The following is a 19,954-nucleotide window of genomic DNA, read 5'->3' as shown; positions in this document are numbered from 1 at the left end:
ACTGGCAGGTGGCACTGGTTGCCACTGGAAGGCACGTGGAACTGCCAGATGGCACCGGCAGGTGACACTGGTTTGGAACTGGCAGGTGACACTATTGGCACTGGCAGGTGGCACTGGCGGTGGCACATGGCACTGGTTTGGAAGTGGCAGGTGGCCCTGGTTGGCGATGGCAGGTGGCCCTGGTTGGCGGTGGCACTAGTCACTGGCAGATGGCACTGATTGGCGATGGCACTGGTTGGCGGTGGCACTAGTTGGCACTGATTGGCGGTGGCACTGGCAGGTGGTACTGATTGGTAGTGGCAGGTGGCACTGGTTGGCAGTGGCACTGGTTGGCATTGGCAGGTGGCACTGGTTGGTGGTGGCACTGGTAGGTGGTGGCAGGTGGCACTGGTTGGTGGTGGCACTGGTTGGTGGTGGCACTGGTAGGTGGTGGCATTGGTAGGTGGTGGCAGGTGGCACTGGTTGGCGGTGGCACTGATTGGCGGTGGCAGGTGGCACTGGTTGGCGGTGGCACTGATTGGAGGTGGAAGGTGGCACTGATTGGTGGTGGCACTGATTGGCACTGGCAGGTGGCACTGATTGACGGTGACACGTGGCACTGATTGGCACTGGCAGGTGGCACTGATTGGCACTGGGTGGTGGCAGGTGGCACTGGGTGGTGGTTGCAGGTGGTATTGATTGGCGGTGGCACTGGTTGGCACTGATTTGTGGTGGCAGGTGGCACTGATTGGCGGTGGCACTGATTGGCGGTGGCAGATGGCACTGGTTGCCGCTGGCAGGTGGCACTGATTGGTGGTGGCACTGGCAGGTGGCACTGGTTGGCACTGGCAGGTGGCACTGATTGGCGGTGGCGGGTGGCACTGATTGGCAGTGACACTCGGTACTGGCAGGTGGCACTGACTGACGGTGGCACTGATTGGCACTGGCAGGTGGCACTGGTTGGTGGCACTGGTTGGTGGTGGCAGGTGGTATTGATTGGTGGTGGCACTGGTTGGCGGTGGCAGGTGGCACTGGTTGGCGGTGGCAGGTGGCACTGACACTGGCAGGTGGCACTGGTTGGCGCTGGCAGGTGGCACTGGTTGGCGCTGGCACTGATTGGCGGTGGCAGGTGACACTGGTTGGTGGTTGCAGGTGGTATTGATTGGAGGTGGCACTGGTTGGCACTAGCAGGTGGCACTGATTGGTGGCACTGGTTGGCACTGGCAGGTTTCACACAGAGCACTCTGTTACTGAAATGTAACAGAGGAGCTGTCAGAATTGAGCTTAATGTCGGAATGGGCGGGACCCAGCCGGGGTGTGAAACTGACAAGTAATAGAGAGGCAGATATGTCAGATTTCAGCCTGATGTCGGGGTGGGCGGGACCCAGCCGGGGTGGGTGGGACTCGGCAGCTATCAAACACCAGCCAACGATTGGGCTGCTTAAGAAAAGGGGCGGGCCACATACACGTAGCGGCCCGCCCAGATCCCATTGGCTGGTGTTTGATAGCTGCTGGGTCCCGCCCCCACCCCGGCCGGGTCCCGCCCACCCCGACATCAGGCTGACAGATCCTCCTCTCTCCATTGCTTGTCAGTTTCACACATTTAGCGAGGCGCTGCTGAGTGTGGAGGAGGGAGGAGGACGGCAGTCAGTGTTAATGCTGCTGCATGTCTGGGGCATTGATAGTGAGTGGGCTGGTGGCAGCTTAGGCACCAGGTTGCGATTTCTGGTCGCATTGGCGACCTGGCGCCTGGGGTTTGTCGAGCCCTGTCTTATGGACACATAGAGCAGGACTTGGGAGCGAGCACACATCAGTGCCCCCATAGCAGGCAGCTTGCTATTGGGATGAAGAGGAGGATCAGGATTGCTCTGTGCAAAACCACTGCTCAGAGCAGGTAAGTATAACAACATGTTTGTTACTGAAAAAAAAAGTATAACTTTAATACCACTTTAAATTTTATTACAGAAAACAAAGTAATATACTGACTCATACTTATTTAATATCTGCAATGAATTGTCTTGTCATTTACACATCAGAAGTTTCTCAGTGGAACTTGACATTACACAGCCAAAGTCTGCCAGTGAGCAGATGTCATGCATTTTTAAATGAAAGGTCTTTTAAATGTCTCCTAGATAAATTATACACACAATAGATTATGAGGGATTCTCATCATATCGAATACCAAGAGAGCAAATGTCACATTTTAATGCTGTTGTGCTGACGCAATACATCTGTAAAATGAATTGTCATAATTGCTGCTCACGAGCTGAGGTCCTGTTGAATATGTTTACTCGGTGTACTATTTTTCTAAATGTAGTGGCCATTGCTGTCGTTATGATCTATTGCTTTTGCTAATCTGCCCTAAAGTACTTAAATTCTGAAAGCAATATAGACCGTAAATCTATCTATAAAGGACTTTCTCTGCATCAGAGCTTAGGTCAGTGTCCTGATTGAAACTGCTGATTTGAGGCTTGTGTTTATATTCCAAAGTGGCCAAATCACTGTTTAAGTGTACTTCTTAACATGCAGAGCTCCGAGAAGCCTGTCATGAATATCTACGGTTGCAGTGTATTGGCTTCCAGCTGATAATCACTGGCTTATGGCACTAATAACAAGGCTGACTTGCATGATAGAATAGAGATACATGAGATTGGGTTGATTGCATTGCCCTCAGGTGCCAATCAGACACCTAAATGTAAGTGTGCCACATCCTATGTAATCTTTAGACCCCTTTCACACTGGAGGCGTTTTTTAGGTGCTACAGCACTAAAAATAGCGCCTGCATAGCGCCTAAAAAAAGCCTCAGCTGCAGCTATGGTTAAATACTTGTTTTACTGTTTCACATATTTTTGTCTATGATGTGTATTCATTTTTATAGTCTATAGCTATACGCTGTAAAAGATTATAGATGGTCAGCAACCTGCACAAGAAATTGTATACAGTCAAAAGCCATAGTTTACAGCCATACGTACACACCTTTATGCACCAAATTGTTACATTCACTGATGACATCTGCCTTTGTTTCTATGCTGATGTTGACTATTCTCCAGACCTAGCCATATTTAGTTGTGTGTTTTGCTTAGTTATACCTGAAAATAACTAGGAGATTGATTATTTAGTTCTTCATTTAAAAAGGCACTTTCTGAACCATTTTCTGCCTACAGCAGAAAGATTGCCAATATGTAATGGTTGTTTATCATTTCTCCCTTCTGTGCCTCTGTGCTACGCCACTGGTTCTACTTCTGTTCAGATGTTTGAGTGGCTTGCCTGCACACACTTCTTGAATGCGTCTGACTCATCCTCCATAGCGGGGCACAGTGGATGGCTGAAACTAAGATAATTGGAAAATTTCATGCTACAAAACAAACCTTTTGTAGAGGATGCATACTTGTTTTTAAATGTAGCCTTAAAAAGACTACAATATTCAGCGTGTTACTTTTGATTTTTTTTTTCACAATGGAAAAGCAATTTTACACACAACGATAGCTTTCACTGTCACACCTTTTTTATATTTCATATTCCATACCATTCCTTCTATACTATTCGTTTTGAATGTGGATATATATTTAACAAATAACTCGCATAGAAGTAGAGGATAAGGCACTGGAATGAAGGCAGTTTTGTAAGGAAACACCAGGTGTATGCGTAATAAAACGTTCACTTTTTTATAAAAATGTATTTTGTTAAAATACTATAAAATAGTCTCCTGGTTCCAGTTGCACAATTTGTCCTGATTTCAGAAGATGCATGTGAGCAGAGAGGATGTGATATAGTCGCACGATTGTGGGAGGAGATTTGCTTTGTAAAATATTTAGTAGGCGTGACACATGGGTACATGGCTGCAATATGCACTCTAATGCCCTGTACACACGGTCGGACTTTCCGACGGAAAATCTGCGATCGGATCTTGTTGTTGGAAAATCTGATTGTGCGTGGGCTCCATCTGACTTTTTCCGTCAGAATTTCTGACACACAAAGTTCAAAAATTTTCCGACAACAAAATGTGATCGTTTTAAACTCCGATTGTGTGTAGACAATTCCGACGGACAAAGTGCCACGCATGCTCAGAATAAATTACAAGACGAAAGCTATTGGCTACTGCTCTCTTTATAGTTCCGTCGTACGTGTTCTACGCCACCTCGTTCTGAACGATCAGATTTTCCAACAACTTTGTGCGACCGTGTGCATGCAAGACAATTTTGGGTCAAAATCCAACGGATTTTGTCATCAGAATGTCCGACCGCGTCTACAGGGCATAGGACCCCTTTCACACTGGATCGCTTTCACATAGGAGTGAATGGAGCATCTTTTTTAGGGCGTTTTGCAGGCGCTGTTTTTAACGCTATAGCGCCTGTGTGAAAGACCGAGGGCTTTCACACTGGAGCGGTGTGCTGGCAGGGCATCAGAAAAAGTCCTGGCAGCAGCTTCTTTGGAGTGGTGAAGTAGCGGTGAACTCACCGCTGCTCCCCATTGAAATCCATGGGGCAGCGCTGCGACATCGCCGGCAAAACGCTGCTCCGGCGGTGTTTTGCGGGCGGATTTAATCCCTTTTCTGCCGCTAGTGGGCAGTTAAAACTGTCCGAATAGCGACGCTAAACGACGGTAAAGTGGCACTAGAAATGTAGCCGCTTTACCTCTGACGCCGGTGGCGGCTCAGTGTGAAAGGGGTCTTAATTGTATTGGCACTGGGAGTGATAAAAGACTTGCTACTATTATAGCGAAGCCACTATTCATGTGCATGCGAGTTGTCACCAATATTAGAACCGGAAATTGGTGCCTAATAATATATAAAGAATTTTGACATCCGAGGAAAATTGAAGAATTAAAGTACTTTTGATTAGCATTAAGGATTGCCGCAAATGGAAAAATAATACTTCAACTTTGAGCTTGTGTTCAGATAATGATTGGATAATCCTTCTTTAGCAATAAGATGATAGAAATAGACCCTTTTATGGGGCACATATATGTCCTGACTTTGCCAAGCGACATGTTAGATTTGAGCTTTACTTGTTTCCTAGACCAGTGTTTCTTAACCTATTTTCAGTCAAGGCACCCTTTAAAAATAATGGAAATCTTGAAGCACTCCATTTTAAAATGTTAAAACGATTCTAATAGTTTTACATAATGCAGCAACATCCACTCAAGTAGGACACCAAATGTTAGAGATGATGTATTCTTTCAAAGCAAATACACTTTTGTAAACTGGTACTGACTAGTATTCCAATGTTTCTCTTCTCCCTCAGTTTTTCTCCATCACTCAGCTAATGTTTACCCAACGCTGATGGAGAGGGGCAGGGGAGGGTCAAACAAGGATGCTATGCAGACGACTGACATCTTCCATATCAATTGATAACAATGAAATAAGGATGCCTTGCTGCTAGAAGTTTGTAATGGTGCACAATGAAAACCTGTGGGTTTTTGTAACTAGAAGGCAGGCTTTATCCACACGCCAGCTTGTATACAGTTTTTGGGCAATTTTTAGGCACTTTGCCAAGGCACCCTGGTTTAAAAAGGCTGTCCTAGACCATGAAAATATGATTTTTAGTCATTTGAAATGTTCTTCAACACCTTTTTTCTTAAATTTTGATTTGAAAAACACTTAAGTGAGCATTAATGGTTCATTACTGAAATTAAATATTTGTCAAGGGTCTTCTGGCTGCTTTAAGTGACATCATGGGTCCTTTCTTCCTCTGATGGCGATAATTGGATGTTATCACTCCTGCACTGAAGGGCACTCAATGTAATAACTGTAAGCCTTGTTTAGTGCAGGGGTAGGCAACCTGGGGCCCTCCAGTTGTTGCAGAATTACAAGTCCCATCATGCCTCTGGGAGTAATTGTAACTGCCAGGATTGCAATGCCTCCACGACAGCTGGAAGGCCCCAGGATGCCTACCCCTGGACTTTAGTACAATAGTAGACAAACAGAATATTTTTTTTTTTGCACTCCGTATAATTACTTTATACCTACATTCACATCTAAATACAAATATAAACAAAAAATATATACACATAGATCAGGTGCACTATCAGATGATTAGCTGAGTGCTAAAAAACAATTAAAAGGTTTAAAATGGATTACATATAAAGTGCACTGCCAACTGAATGATTTGGTAAGTGATAAAAATCAAGTATATGTGACGAGTCCAATATAAATTAGAAGTGGAAACAGTCAAAAATAAATAAAGAAAGGAAGTCCATCAATTAAATATTAATGACATGTGCAGGTTCCCATACCCACAGCAGCATGAATGAAGGTTTAGCAAACACTCCAAACAATCTCATGCCCTCCACTACAAATGAGTCTCTTGCCAAATGCTATGGATCTCCAAGTGACAGAGATCAATCAAGCATATGCCATAACAGGTGCCTGTAGATACCCTGTGGTGGTTCTTATCCAACAATAAAGCTGAGCAGCTCCAAGTACACAAATCTAGGCAGGCTGTTTGTATCAACCACATGGAGGAAGAAAACAGAGGCTGCATATAGTGTGAAAATCGCTAGGCATATATTACAAACACGAACAGGTACTCGCATAATAGTATGTGGTTGCTATAAACGGCCTCCCTGGGTTTGTCAACTTGGAGCTGTTACTGGAGATCCATAACATCTGGTAAGAGGCTCATTTGTATTGGAGGGCATGAGATTGTTTGGAGTGTTTCCTACACCATCATTCATGCTGCTGTGGGTGAACCCAGGGCCCTGCACATTTCATTAATACTTGGTGGATGGACATTTATTTATTTATTGACTGTTTCCACCTGTAATTTATATTGAATTGGTCACATATGTTTGATTTTTTTTTTTTTTTTAACTCGTTATTCCAAAAAAAGTATATATTCATAGTACAATAAACATGGAAATATATTATAAGCATAGTATTGGCAATAGATATATACACATAATCTCAACAGTATATTGCAGTAATGCACAAGGAGTAAAAGAGAGCGGAACCAGCACAATTACCTGTAAACGTACAGACTACTTAACTACAGATAACACATTGTACAGTAACTGGTGCTCACCCATATTACCATTTTTGTCAAGAAATATGAAACCATTAAAGATCAGAGTAGGATTGTCACATCACTTTGTCATGAGGACATATAGACTCAATGTAAGAGTATACTAGGGGAAAGGGTGGGTGTCTAAATAAAGCAAGGAATCACTAGTATTCTGAGAGTCTATACATGCTCCCCTATATTTAAAAAAAATTTCCTAGGGCAACCTCTCGCCTCATATGTCAGCTTTATAAAGCGAAAGATTTTGATTATTCAATCATTTCCACATGCCCAAGGGGAGACCATCAATCTTAATCCAATGCAGAGCATTTGTCTTCCTAGCATAAGAGTAGTAGTCTAAGAAAACTTTTGGTCCTAGCTGGTGACTCTACATTCTCAGATACTCCCATTTTGAGGTTGCATATATTGGAGAGCTCAAAATTAGAGGCAATAAACTTGGTAACCTCTGGCCACAAAGGCCTAATCTTGGTGCAAGCCCAAACCATGTGAAGAAAGTAACCCTATTCAGCCTTGCATTTGTGACACAAAGGACTCTCTTGTTTGTGCATAAGGAAGAGTTGTTGAGGGGTGTAGTAAACTCTCTGTGAATATATCTCAGTTGGAGGAGTTTGTCCCTAGCTGATATGGGCGTGTTAAAAATGAATTGCAAACCTCTTGGCAATATTTTATTTTTAGCACTTATTAAATCATTCAGTTGGCAGTGCTCTTTATTCTATGCACTCATTAAATTATCTATCTGGTAGCGCACCTGGCGTATATATTTAGTGCAATAGTACCCTGAGCCTATGCTGGTGTGGTGATGCACCCTCAGAGAGGAAGGAGGTGTGGGAGATATTGTCCCAGCATGAGATTGGGCTCTGTTTAGAGAGTGCAAGTCTGCCAAGCGAGACAGAGCAAGGAGGGCATCAGGTATCCCTGATACCCTCCATCTGCTTTGCAAAATTATCTTTCTGGAATTACCTGTAATAGGATGGGCAACACTTTCCTACAGTGGATAGCCCTAGCAAAAGTTAAGCAGCTTGTGATCTGATCTACCTTGATTGCGGGAATTGCGTTAGTGAATTCCAGGATAAACGCCATCATCTATGGCTCTTGACAGCGATAATGTTTATTCATAGGGGTATGTGGAGAGCATGGCTTCATTCTCCGTGCATTTCTGTCACTAAAGAGCAGATAGAGAAAGAATAAATATAATAAAAAAATGCAACATTTACATTGGTCTAGGCGTGTGAGTCTTAAAACACAGGCGAAAATGTATAGTGAAATTTTAATATGCATAGATACTAACCAGTCTACATTTCAATTTCTTCATTGTGCATTTATCCTGTACATTTTAAGGATAATTGAACTATGATGTCTGCTTGCATCCAAAAACTGGAGCTGGTCACTGTCGGTCACCAGTGTCTGCTCTGACCTCCCCTCCTTGCGGGAGCAGCTGGCTCGGGCTCTCAGCAGCTTGCTGAGAGGCTGAGCCTGGTGCTGGTCTGGGGTTGTGGGTGGATCCCAGCCTGGACCTACACTGCAACATCAGCTGCCAGCAGGCTCCAGCCCGCTATCTACTGAAAACTGGTCACGGGACTTCAGAACAAACTGTACTCCTGTGATCCACAGAAGTACAGCCAAATGTCTAGGGCAGGGGTCTCAAACAAGCGGCTCTCCAGCTGTTGTGGAACTGCAAGTCCCATCATGCCTCTGCTTATGGGAGTCATGCTTGTAGCTGTCAGCCTTGAAATGCCTTATGGGAATTGTAGTTCTGCAACAGCTGGAGGGCCACCAGTTTGAGACCCCTGGTCTAGGGGCTACAGGAACAGGCATTATTACTTGCCCTGCTGACTGGATCTGTTGAAGCAGAGGATCAGTGTTCATATTGGCTAAGCTCTCCCTTTTTGGCAGAGATCGTATGATCAAAAGCTAAGGCTATGGTTTGTAAAATGAACTCCTACGTTCTGTTGTGGGCTGACAACCCATAGCGTTTCTGTGGCCTGGATATTGTCAGTTCTGTCCACTGTCTTTTGCTAAACTGTTCAACCACTGATACCATCAGATCTCAACAACATAAAGGCTAATCATTCTGTACTCCAAAATATCACCTACGTAGTAAGTCTACTGGGGACAAAGGGCTAGGTCTGAATTTCTGATCAACAGATTTTGTTTTTGCACTTATTGAGCAAGTATTGGGCGTTCATTGATGGGGTTTATATACACTTTAGGATGGCATTTTGAGTGTATGTCCCCTTATGTTTTCAGCTGTTAAATCTTTTTGAAAAAATGCCTTCCTACAGATTTTGACTACTGTGTTTTTGCAATTTTTTTCCGTTTTTATTTCTTTAGCCTATAGGCTTGCATACCTCTTATTCCTTTTGCTTACTCTTGCAGAGATTTCTTTTTTTTTTTTAAATTTATTTACAGATTGTCCTTTTTATGATCAGGTTCACAAATGTGGCTTACCTGTTGTGACTTTCTCAAAAATGCCACATGTTGACAGAGGTCATGCTGGGGGCCCTTGGTGCTCTTGAAGTCATGTCACTTTCTTTTGCATTGCATGGAGCTTGATAAAGACCTCATGCTTCACTGAAAAATGTTTCACTTGTTAAACCCTGCACTGTTTGGTAATTTTTCTGATGCTTCCGCTGATATTGTGTTTTATTAGTAAGGAAGAAGAAAAAAAGCATTCTTTATCTTGAAACGCAGCACTTTTATGACATGTATACTATGTCTGTAAAACTTCCAAAAAGATTTTAAATTAAATCTGTGATGTTGCAAATTTATGTGAACTAGGCTGCTGTTAAATGGCAGACACCCTTAAAGTGGAATTCTGCCTACCCCTACATACTGTTGCTGCTGACTTTTAACCACTTTCAGACCGGACCATTTTGCTGGTAAATGACCAGAGGTCTTTTTACAATTTGGCACTGCGCTGCTTTAACTGGTAATTGCGCGGTCATGCAATGTTGTACCCAAACAAAATTTGCGTCCTTTTCTTCCCACAAATAGAGCTTTCTTTTGATGGTATTTGATTGCCTCTGCGATTTTTATTTTTTGCGATATAAATGGAAAAAGACCGCAAATTTTGAAAAAAAATGATATTTTCTACTTTTTGTTATTAGAAAAATCCAATAAATTCAATTTTAGTCATACATTTAGGCCAAAATGTATTCAGCCACATGTCTTTGGTAAAAAAAAAGTCAATAATTGTATATTTATTGGTTTGCGCAAAAGTTGTCACATCTACAAACTAAGGTACGTTTTCTGGAATTTACGCAGCTTTTAGTTTACGACTGCCTATCTCAGTTCTTGAGGTGCTAAAATGGCAGGGCAGTACAAAACCCCCCCAAATGACCCCATTTTGGAAAGTAGACCCCCTAAGGAAATTGATAAGTGGCATGTTGAGCCCATCGAATATTTTATTTTTTTGCCTCAAGCGATTGAATAATGACAAAAAAATAATTTTTTTTTTTTTTTTTTTACACAAAGTTGTCACTAAATGATATATTGCTCACACATGCTATGGGCATATGTGAAATGACACCCCAAAATAAATTCTGCTGCTTCTCCTGAGTACGGGGATACCACACGTGTGGGATTTTTTGGGAGCCTAGCCGCGTACGGGGCCCCGAAAGCCAAGAACCGCCTTCAGGTTTTCTAAGGGCGTAAATATTTGACTTCACTCCTCACTACCTATTACAGTTTTGAAGGCCATAAAATGCCAAGATGGCACAAAACCCCCACAAATGACCCCATTTTAGAAAGTAGACACCCCAAGCTATTTGCTGAGAGGCATTTTGAGTCCATGGAATATTTTATATTTTGCCACAAGTTGCGGGAAAATTACAAACTTTAATTTTTTTTTATTTTATTTTCACAAAGTTGTCACTAAATGATATATTGCTCACACATGCTATGGGCATATGTGAAATGACACCCCAAAATAAATTCTGCTGCTTCTCCTGAGTACGGGGATACCACATATGTGGGACTTTTTGGGAGCCTAGCCACGTACGGGGCCCCGAAAACCAAGAACCGCCTTCAGGTTTTCTAAGGGCGTAAATATTTGACTTCACTCCTCACTACCTATTACAGTTTTGAAGGCCATAAAATGCCAAGATGGCACAAAACCCCCACAAATGACCCCATTTTAGAAAGTAGACACCCCAAGCTATTTGCTGAGAGGCATGTTGAGTCCATGGAATATTTTATATTTTGCCACAAGTTGCGGGAAAATTACAAACTTTTTTTTTTTTTTTCACAAAGTTGTCACTAAATGATATATTGCTCACGCATGCCATGGGCATATGTGAAATGACACCCCAAAATAAATTCTGCTGCTTCTCCTGAGTACGGGGATACCACATATGTGGGACTTTTTGGGAGCCTAGCCGCGTACGGGGCCCCGAAAACCAAGCACCGCCTTCAGGCTTTCTAAGGGCGTTACAGTTTTGAAGGCCATAAAATGCCAAGATGGCACAAACCCCCCCCAAATGACCCCATTTTGGAAAGTAGACACCCCTAAATTTAGGGGTACACTAGTGAGACAAGGTAATAAATGGCGGGTGCCCTGAAACTATAAAAAAATAACTAACCAACCAGCGTCACCTGTATGAATGAATGAATGAAATACTTATATAGCGCACAATGCGAACTGAATCGCCTCTAGGCGCTGTGGCGAGCTTTGATCATCTGCTAAAAGAGGAAGGTCTTGAGTTTTTTCCTAAAAGCCAGGTGATTTTCTTCCAGGCGGATGTTGATTGGTAGAGCATTCCATAGCCGAGGCCCTTGGACAGCGAATCTCCGATCCCCCTTGGATTTATACCGGGCTTTGGGCACGAGGAGGAGGTTTTTGTTGGCTGATCGAAGACTGCGGTTTGGTGTGTAATGATTTATTTTCTCCATTAGGTATTGCGGAGCTTCTCTATGCACGCATTTGTGGGTGAGGCAAAGGGTCTTGAACGTGATCCGATTTTTCACGGTTAGCCAATGTAAGCTCCTCAGTGAAGGAGAAATGGATTCCCAGGGTTTTTTTCCTGTTATCAGCCTTGCCGCCGTGTTTTGGATCAGTTGTAATCGCGCAAGTTGATATTGTGGTAATCCTATGTAAAGCGAGTTTGCGTAGTCCAGTCGTGAATTAATGATTGTTCCAACTACCACTGCTTTGTCATTCTTTGGGATAACCCAACAGTTATATGTAACAGTTATATGGTGATCACTGGTGAAAGGGTTAACTAGGGGGCAATCAGGGGGCTTTATGCGGTAGTATATGGGGGTCCCTGGCGCTATAAAAAGCTGCGGCGAACCTAAATACCTACCTGCCTAACTAGCGTCACCTGTGACACTAATACAGTGATCAGAAAAACGATCGCTTATTAGGCTGGGTTCACACTGGAGCGATGTGGGAACGCCACGAATGCGCGGCGGGTTCCCGCATCACATGCCTCCCGGCGGCAGTTCACACTGCCCTATGCGAACTGCTGGGAGTGTCAGTGAAATGTTAATGACACCCCCAGATCAGTTCGCATATCGCAGTGCGATCTGCAAACTCGGATCGCATGGTGTGAACACCCATGCGATCCGATTCTGCTGCGGACCAAAAAAAGGGTCCCGTGCGAGTTTGCGGCGGGTGCGGCGGGTGCGACACGAATTCAGCCATACTATCTGTATGGCTGAACTCGAATCGCACAGAGATCGGATGTGATTTGCACTGCAGTGCGGTGCGAATCACATCCGTTCTCATAAACCGCTGCAATGTGAACCCAGCCTTAGTGACACTGGCGACGGGGGGTGATCACGGGGTTAAACCTTTATTGGGGGGGTTAGGGGGTACCTTAGAACTAAAGGGGTCTAACCCTAACTGCCCTAACAGTTATTACAGTCACAAATGACACCCGCCGGGTGATCAGGGGGTTAAACCTTTATTAGGTAATAAATGGCGGGTGCCCTGAAACTATAAAAAAATAACTAACCAACCAGCGTCACCTGTAACAGTTATATGGTGATCACTGGTGAAAGGGTTAACTAGGGGGCAATCAGGGGGCTTTATGCGGTAGTATATGGGGGTCCCTGGCGCTATAAAAAGTTGCGGCGAACCTAAATACCTACCTGCCTAACTAGCGTCACCTGTGACACTAATACAGCGATCAGAAAAATGATCGCTTATTAGGCTGGGTTCACACTGGAGCGATGCGGGAACGCCACGAATCCGCGGCGGGTTCCCGCATCGCATGCCTCCCGGCGGCAGTTCACACTGCCCTATGCGAACTGCTGGGAGTGTCAGTGAAATGTTACTGACACCCCCAGATCAGTTTGCATATCGCAGTGCGATCTGCAAACTCGGATCGCATGGTGTGAACACCCATGCGATCCGATTCTGCTGCGGGCCAAAAAAAGGGTCCCGTGCGAATTTGCGGCGGGTGTGGCGGGTGCGGCGAATGGCTGAACTTGAATCGCACAGAGATCGGATGTGATTTGCACTGCAGTGCGGTGCGAATCACATTCGTTCTCATAAACCGCTGCAATGTGAACCCAGCCTTAGTGACACTGGCGACGGGGGGTGATCACGGGGTTAAACCTTTATTGGGGGGGTTAGGGGGGCACATTAGAACTAAAGGGGGCTAACCCTAACTGCCCTAACAGTTATTACAGTCACAAATGACACCAATGCAAAAAAAAAAAAAAAAAAAAAGCAATTGGTGTCACTGTGACTGGGGGGGCAGGGGTAATTTGGGGGGGTGATCGGGGGGTAAAGGGGGGGTGTGAGTGTGCCTGGCATGTTCTACTGTATGTGTGGTGTGTTGGTGCAACTCACCGAACCTCTCTCCTCGGTGCCGGAACGAAAAATACCGACACGGAGGAGAGAATACATCACTTCCTCTCCTGTGTTTACATTACAGGAGAGGAAGTGATGTCACGGAGGATTTCCATTCGTCGAGAGCGATCGCGAGGGGGTGGCCATGAATGAATGGCCGCCCCCTCATCCCGGATCGCTCTCGAAGGAATGCCGACCGCCGCAGGCACCGGGGGGGGCCCGATCGGGCCCCCCACCCGCGGGCAGGCAGGGACTTATATATACGCCCATATGCCTGCCCGTGCCATTCTGCCGACGTATATCGTCGTGCGGCGGTCGGCAAGTGGTTAATATTAGGACACTTGCCTGTCCTGCAGTCCAGAGATGTCGGCACCACAGCTGATGATTCCATTGGCTGTCAGGTGCTGCTGCCGCCATTGCCGGTACGGGAAACCGTCCTTGAAGCCCCTACTGCGCGTGCGCAAAGCGGGGCTGCACTCTCCTACTGGCTCGACAGTAGGGGAGGGAGGGGGCCAGACTTCTGCCGTGGCAAGGTCCGAAGGAAGTGGGGACATGGTCGCTGTTAAAAAAAAAAAAAAAAAAAGTTACTTGTCGCCCCCCCGAAAGTTGCCAAATGTGGCACCAGAGGAGGCGGAGGAGACAGATAAAGCAGAGTTCCACCCAAAAGTGGAACTTCTACTTAACAACTTACTGGGCACTTCTACCCCCCTTCTTGACCAGACCAATTTCCAGCTTTCAGCGCTCTCGCACTTTGAATGGCAATTGCGCGGTCATGCTACACTGTACCCAAATGAAATTGTTATAATTTTTTTCACAAAAATAGAGCTTTCTTTTGGTGGTATTTAACCACTTGCCGACCATCTGCCGCAGTTATACTGAGGCAGAATGGCATGGCTAGGCGAAACAACTTTATGTCCAGACAGAGTACAGAGTATGAACAGCGATCTGTCCCCTCCCCCCTTCAGTTAGAACACAAACTAGGAATCGCATTAACCCCTTGATGGCCCTCTAGTGTTAAACCCTTCACTGTCTGTGACATTTTTACAGTAATCAATGCATTTTCTATAGTATTAATGCCAATTGTCCCCAAAATGTGTCAAAATTGTCTGATGTGTCCACCATAATGTCGCAGTCCCGATAAAAAATTGCAGATCGCCACCATTACTAATAAAAAATTAATAATAAAAATGCCATAAAACCATCCCCTATTTTGTAGACGCTATAACTTTTGTGCAAATCAATCAATATACGCTAATTGCGATATTTTTTTTTTTTTACCAAAAATATGTAGAATAAGTATAGGCCCAAACTGAGGAAAAAAGTATTTTTTTTAATATATTTTTCGGGGGTATTTATTATAGCAAAAAGTAAAAAAGAATGCAGTGTTTATTTTTTTTCAAAATTGTCGCTCTTTTTTTGTTTATAGCGCAAAAAAAGAGAGCTCTGTTTATGGGAGAAAAAGGATGTCAATTTTGTTTGAGTGCAACGCCACAGGACCGCTCAATTGTCAGTTAAAGCAACGCAGTGCAGAAGTGCTCTGGTCAGGAAGGGGGTAAAATCTTCTGGGGCTGAAGCGGTTAATCACCACTGTTTTTTTTTGTTTGTTTGTTTTGTTTTTTAAGCTGAACAAATAGACAGAAAAAATGTGAAAAAAAAACAAAATTTTTCATATTTTGTTATAAAATTTTACAAACAGGTAATTTTTTCGACTTCCCTGATGGACACTGATAGGTGCTTCCAATAGACACTGATAGGAGGCAACTGATGGGTCCCGATGGACAGCACTGATCAGGAGGCACTGATGGACAGCACTGATCAGGAGGCACTGATGGACAGCACTGATCAGGAGGCACAGATGGGCATGGAGTGGCACTGGTGGACACTGATCAGCAGTACTGATGGCCACTGATCAGCATCATTGGAGGACACTGTGTGGGACTGATGTCCCTCTAACACAGTGGTTCTCAACCTCCCAAGTGCTGTGACCCCTTGATAAGATTTCCCATGTTGTGGAGACCCTTAACGCTAAAATTTCCGTAGCGTGGCTTGTCAGAACCCAAGGCAAGCCAAGTAATTTGCGCCCCTAACCCATTGGCATTTAGCCAATGAGTCCTTTCCACTTGTACAATATTAAAACCCCTTGTGATACATTTTAGGATGTACCACTCTTTTTGTTCTCCTTTCTTTCCCTTTTAGCTCTCTCTATCCTAATTTCATGCCCCCCATCCCTCTCTCTAGCCATCTTTCTTGTTCTTTCTCTTATTCTTTCTGTCCCTTTTTTTCTTTGTTCCTCCCCCCTTTTTTTTTTTCTCTCCCTATTCCTTCCATGTATTCTCTTTATTCCTTCTCTTACTCCTTGGTGGAGGAATTGGGATGAGTGGCAGTGCTAGCAGGAAGTTGGGATGAGTGGCAGTTTTGGCGGGAAGTTCTAATCAACCATCTTGGGTGCGCTTGATTAAGGTCACCTGCTGATCTGAGAACTGTAGTGAGGACTTTTAATGGCAACTATAATCGCAGGTAGTGTTACTCACTGTCTCCTGGCATTTGAGGTGCACGCTGTAACCATCTTAAAGCTATAACGTATAACTGGGACAAATCCGTAATGTTGCTCTTGGACCCTATGCGTTTTGTGAACCCACGCCAGGTTCATCGGATAGCCCTGGTTACATCATTTAAATATTTAGGAGTGGTAATTACATCAGATATCACAGAATACAGACAGGAATGGTACTCCCTCTCATTGTCAAATTTAGACAACTGAGTAAAACGTGGAGTAAATTCCTGTTGTCCGTGGTAGGAAGGGCGAACTTGGTGAAGATGGTGTGGATGCCCCAGATGCTATATGTATTACACAACTCCCCCCATATGTGTGACGTTGCGATTATTTAGGACTATTGACTCCATTTCTGGGGACTTTGTGTGGAGGGGTGGAAAATCTAGAATTAGATTAGAAACATTACAACAGCCCATAGATAAGGGGGGAGTCGCAATGCCTAATCCAAGATTATATTATTGCATCACAATTACAACACTGGCATGGCTGGAAGTTAGTGGATATGCAGGACCCTGCACAGAAGATAATATCACAATTTAAAAAATGACCTTTAGTTCAACTAATAGTAGCTCACCACTTTTACAATGAAAGAAAATTCCCTACTTTTTATTTGATTCATAGGTTATGGGGAGCAGTCCGAACTATCAGTCAACATAAGGGCTATATGAAACGTATGCCTATATGTGACAACTACTACCTTTATGAACTGAATAAACTTGTGGAATTTTTGGATTGGAAAAAAGCGGGTATAATATTTCTGTATCAGTTATATGAAGGGGGCGTTTTACTTCCTTTTGATATATTAAAAGATCGCTATCAGTTAACAAACAAAAACTTCTACCAATATCTTTACGCCATGCTTTACAGATTCAGAACTTGAAAATCCAACTACAGTATAAATATTTTAAAATATTATCAAAGGCAACTTCAGTTTCTTGCAGGATTAATAAGGGATCTTTACTCTACGTTGCTAGTAGACAAGCATACTATGTGGATAAGATCCCTTTATTTAGCACGTAAAGTTATTTTACAAAAATGGTCATCTGCTGATCCTCCAACCCATAAACAATGGGTTGAGAAACTTAATTACACACTCAAAAGAGAAAAATTAACATATAAACATAGAGGTACACCCCAAAGGTTTGGTAAAATATGGTCATGCTGGATAGACCCTAGTAATCCCTATATGATGGTTTACCTAGTGGAGAGGAGTGAGGTAGAAGAGTTAGATGAGGGCAAATAGTACAAGTAGAGGCGTGAGGTGTAGAAGAGACTAAATTAGTGCGCAATAGAAATATAACTTGATGCTGTATGGAGGAAGCTGCCATGGTTTAAAGTTTGAAATTAGCGGTGAACAACTTGTTGAGTAAAATGTATCTGTCTCTATAATGTTTTGTTTAGTATACGCTAAGCTACTTTAGTCCGAGAGGTGCCAGGTTTATTTGTGTTTATGTGTTTTCCTATTTTTTGATATTTCGTTGATTAATGTAACAGATCTGTAAGTATGTTTAATAATAAAAGAATTTAAAAAAATTACTTGATAAAAAAAAAAAAAAAAAAAAATAATAAGCTATAACGTGGCTGTCAAGTGGTTAAGGGCACAACCGTTAAAATTTGTGACCCTAGTAGAATTATCAATCATCCTGCATCAATGATTGTTGCCAGAGCGACCAATCAAGCACAAGCATTGCCATAGGGCGTTCCTATGCATATAGGGACTTTTGCAAAATTGTTTGAATAGGATTTCCAGAAGGTTGTGGCAGCACTTTGAGTGTTCTAACTGCACGCTAAATTGATGTATAAGCAGATTTGAATGCCGTTCCGATGGGTACATACATAATCTGTGTAAAGTAATTTTCAGCCTCTAGCTGTTCCGGTGAACTAGGAAGTTGCAGACTTTGCATAGTGGCACTGTACTACTGGCAAAACACAGTAACAGGGTTTTATAAACCATAAGGGTTTGTAATCAGAATTATGAATCCTTTGTTCGAAAAACCATACACATGTATGTATTTCAGCTCTCCATTTGTCTGTGTGGTTGGATTTAAATTTGAAGGATTTCATTGATTGTCAAATTATATATTTTTTTTCATTTTCTTCTTTCTTTTTAACCAGTGATGTGCATGGATGCAAAAATTAATTTTGACACCAATGCGGCATATCGTCAAAAGACAATTTTTGATCTCCGAGACTGGTCACAGGAAGATGAGCGAGACCACCAAGCAGCGAAAGCTGACCTCAACTATATAGGTCTGGATGGAAATATTGGATGTCTCGGTAAGTTTTTAACACTTTTTTCACTCTGAATAATGGAGTTGATTTACTAAAACTGGACAGTGCAGCGGCCGCCTCTGCATACAAGCTGAGGGATAGATGGGTCGGGGACGTAGGACGCTTGGAGGATGAGGAGTGGGAAGATGCTTTGACTACATGTAAAAAGGTGTCTACCAAACTCTCTGACCGCCTGACCCAAATGTACATTGTTCATAGGGCCTACATCACCCCATCCCGCCTTGCTCGGTTTAATCCGGTACAAGACCCTAGCTGTCCCAGATGCAATGGCTCGTCCGGTACCTTCTTCCACATGCTGTGGTCCTGCCTGGTAATACATGATTACTGGTCCCATATTGTTAAATTTATACATGATGAGTTGGGATCCCCCTTGACCATGTGCCCCAAACAGTGCTTACTGGGGATATTCCCAGATCCAGACTTTGACAAGCCCCATATCACTTTTCTACAGGAGGTATTATTTCTTGCCAGGTTGTTGGTGGCAAGGAAATGGATGAGAGGGACACCCCCGAGTGTACAGGAATGGATAGCTACCGTCAATGGTGTCCTTCCTTATAAAAAGGAAATATATGCACATAGGGGCTGCCCTGCTAAGTATGGGAAGATATGGGATATATGGTTAAGCAACGCAGCCACTTGTAATGACATAGAGGTCGATCCCTGATCCCAAATATATTTGTCCTCTGGAGGGTCCGGCCACCTTGGTCTCCCCCCTTCCCCTATCTCCCCCAAGACTGTCCGTAATGTTGCTCTGTACCCCCTGCGCTGTTCTGTTTCAGTGCTTTGCTTTACCCCCTATCCACTTGACCATGTTAATTGTTATTACAATGCACCCTCTTCATTAGTTTGGCTCCTGCTACCAGCTGTTCCCACTCAGCATGATGGTTTATTTTTTGATGTAACTCCGTTTTATTTACGTACTGTATGTATTCTGTACTTTGTGCCTGTAGTTTTTTTTCTCAACCCAATAAACATTTTGTTTGTAAAAAAAAAAAAAAACTGGACAGTGCAACATATTATGCAGCTGTGCATGTTAGTCAATCGGCTTCTAACTTCCGCGTGTTCAATTAAGCTTTGACAAAATAGCTTTGAAGCTGATTGGTTTCTATGTAGAGCTGCACCAGAATGTGCACTCTAGTTTTATTAAATCGATCCAATTGGGTTTTATTCAATATGGTGACCTGTAGAAGTTATTGTTTTATTAATCATATGGAAAACTACATCAGTCATAGCTTTTGTTTTCCATTCATCTCAGCTCAAAATGCTCTAGAGAAGTACATAAACAGCTCCAGATTGTGAAGGCCAGGAAAA

General features: G+C 43.5%; 1 protein-coding gene across 1 annotated transcript in view; it reads left to right on the top strand.

Annotated features, from left to right (window-relative positions):
* Nucleotides 1-19,954, top strand: part of SUCLA2 (succinate-CoA ligase ADP-forming subunit beta) — a 130,700-nt gene that overhangs the window by 74,566 nt on the left and 36,180 nt on the right. Inside the window, exon 7 of the mRNA XM_077483256.1 lies at nt 18,467-18,628. Within this exon, the coding sequence (XP_077339382.1) occupies nt 18,467-18,628 (162 nt within the window). The remainder of the gene's footprint in view (nt 1-18,466; nt 18,629-19,954) is intronic.

The sequence above is a fragment of the Lithobates pipiens genome, unplaced genomic scaffold, assembly GCF_037356315.1.
Source record: "Lithobates pipiens isolate NorthernLeopardFrog02 unplaced genomic scaffold, aLitPip1_a1.2 Scaffold_16, whole genome shotgun sequence".
NCBI lineage: Eukaryota > Metazoa > Chordata > Amphibia > Anura > Ranidae > Lithobates > Lithobates pipiens.
This window is presented reverse-complemented; position numbering and strand designations above follow the sequence as displayed.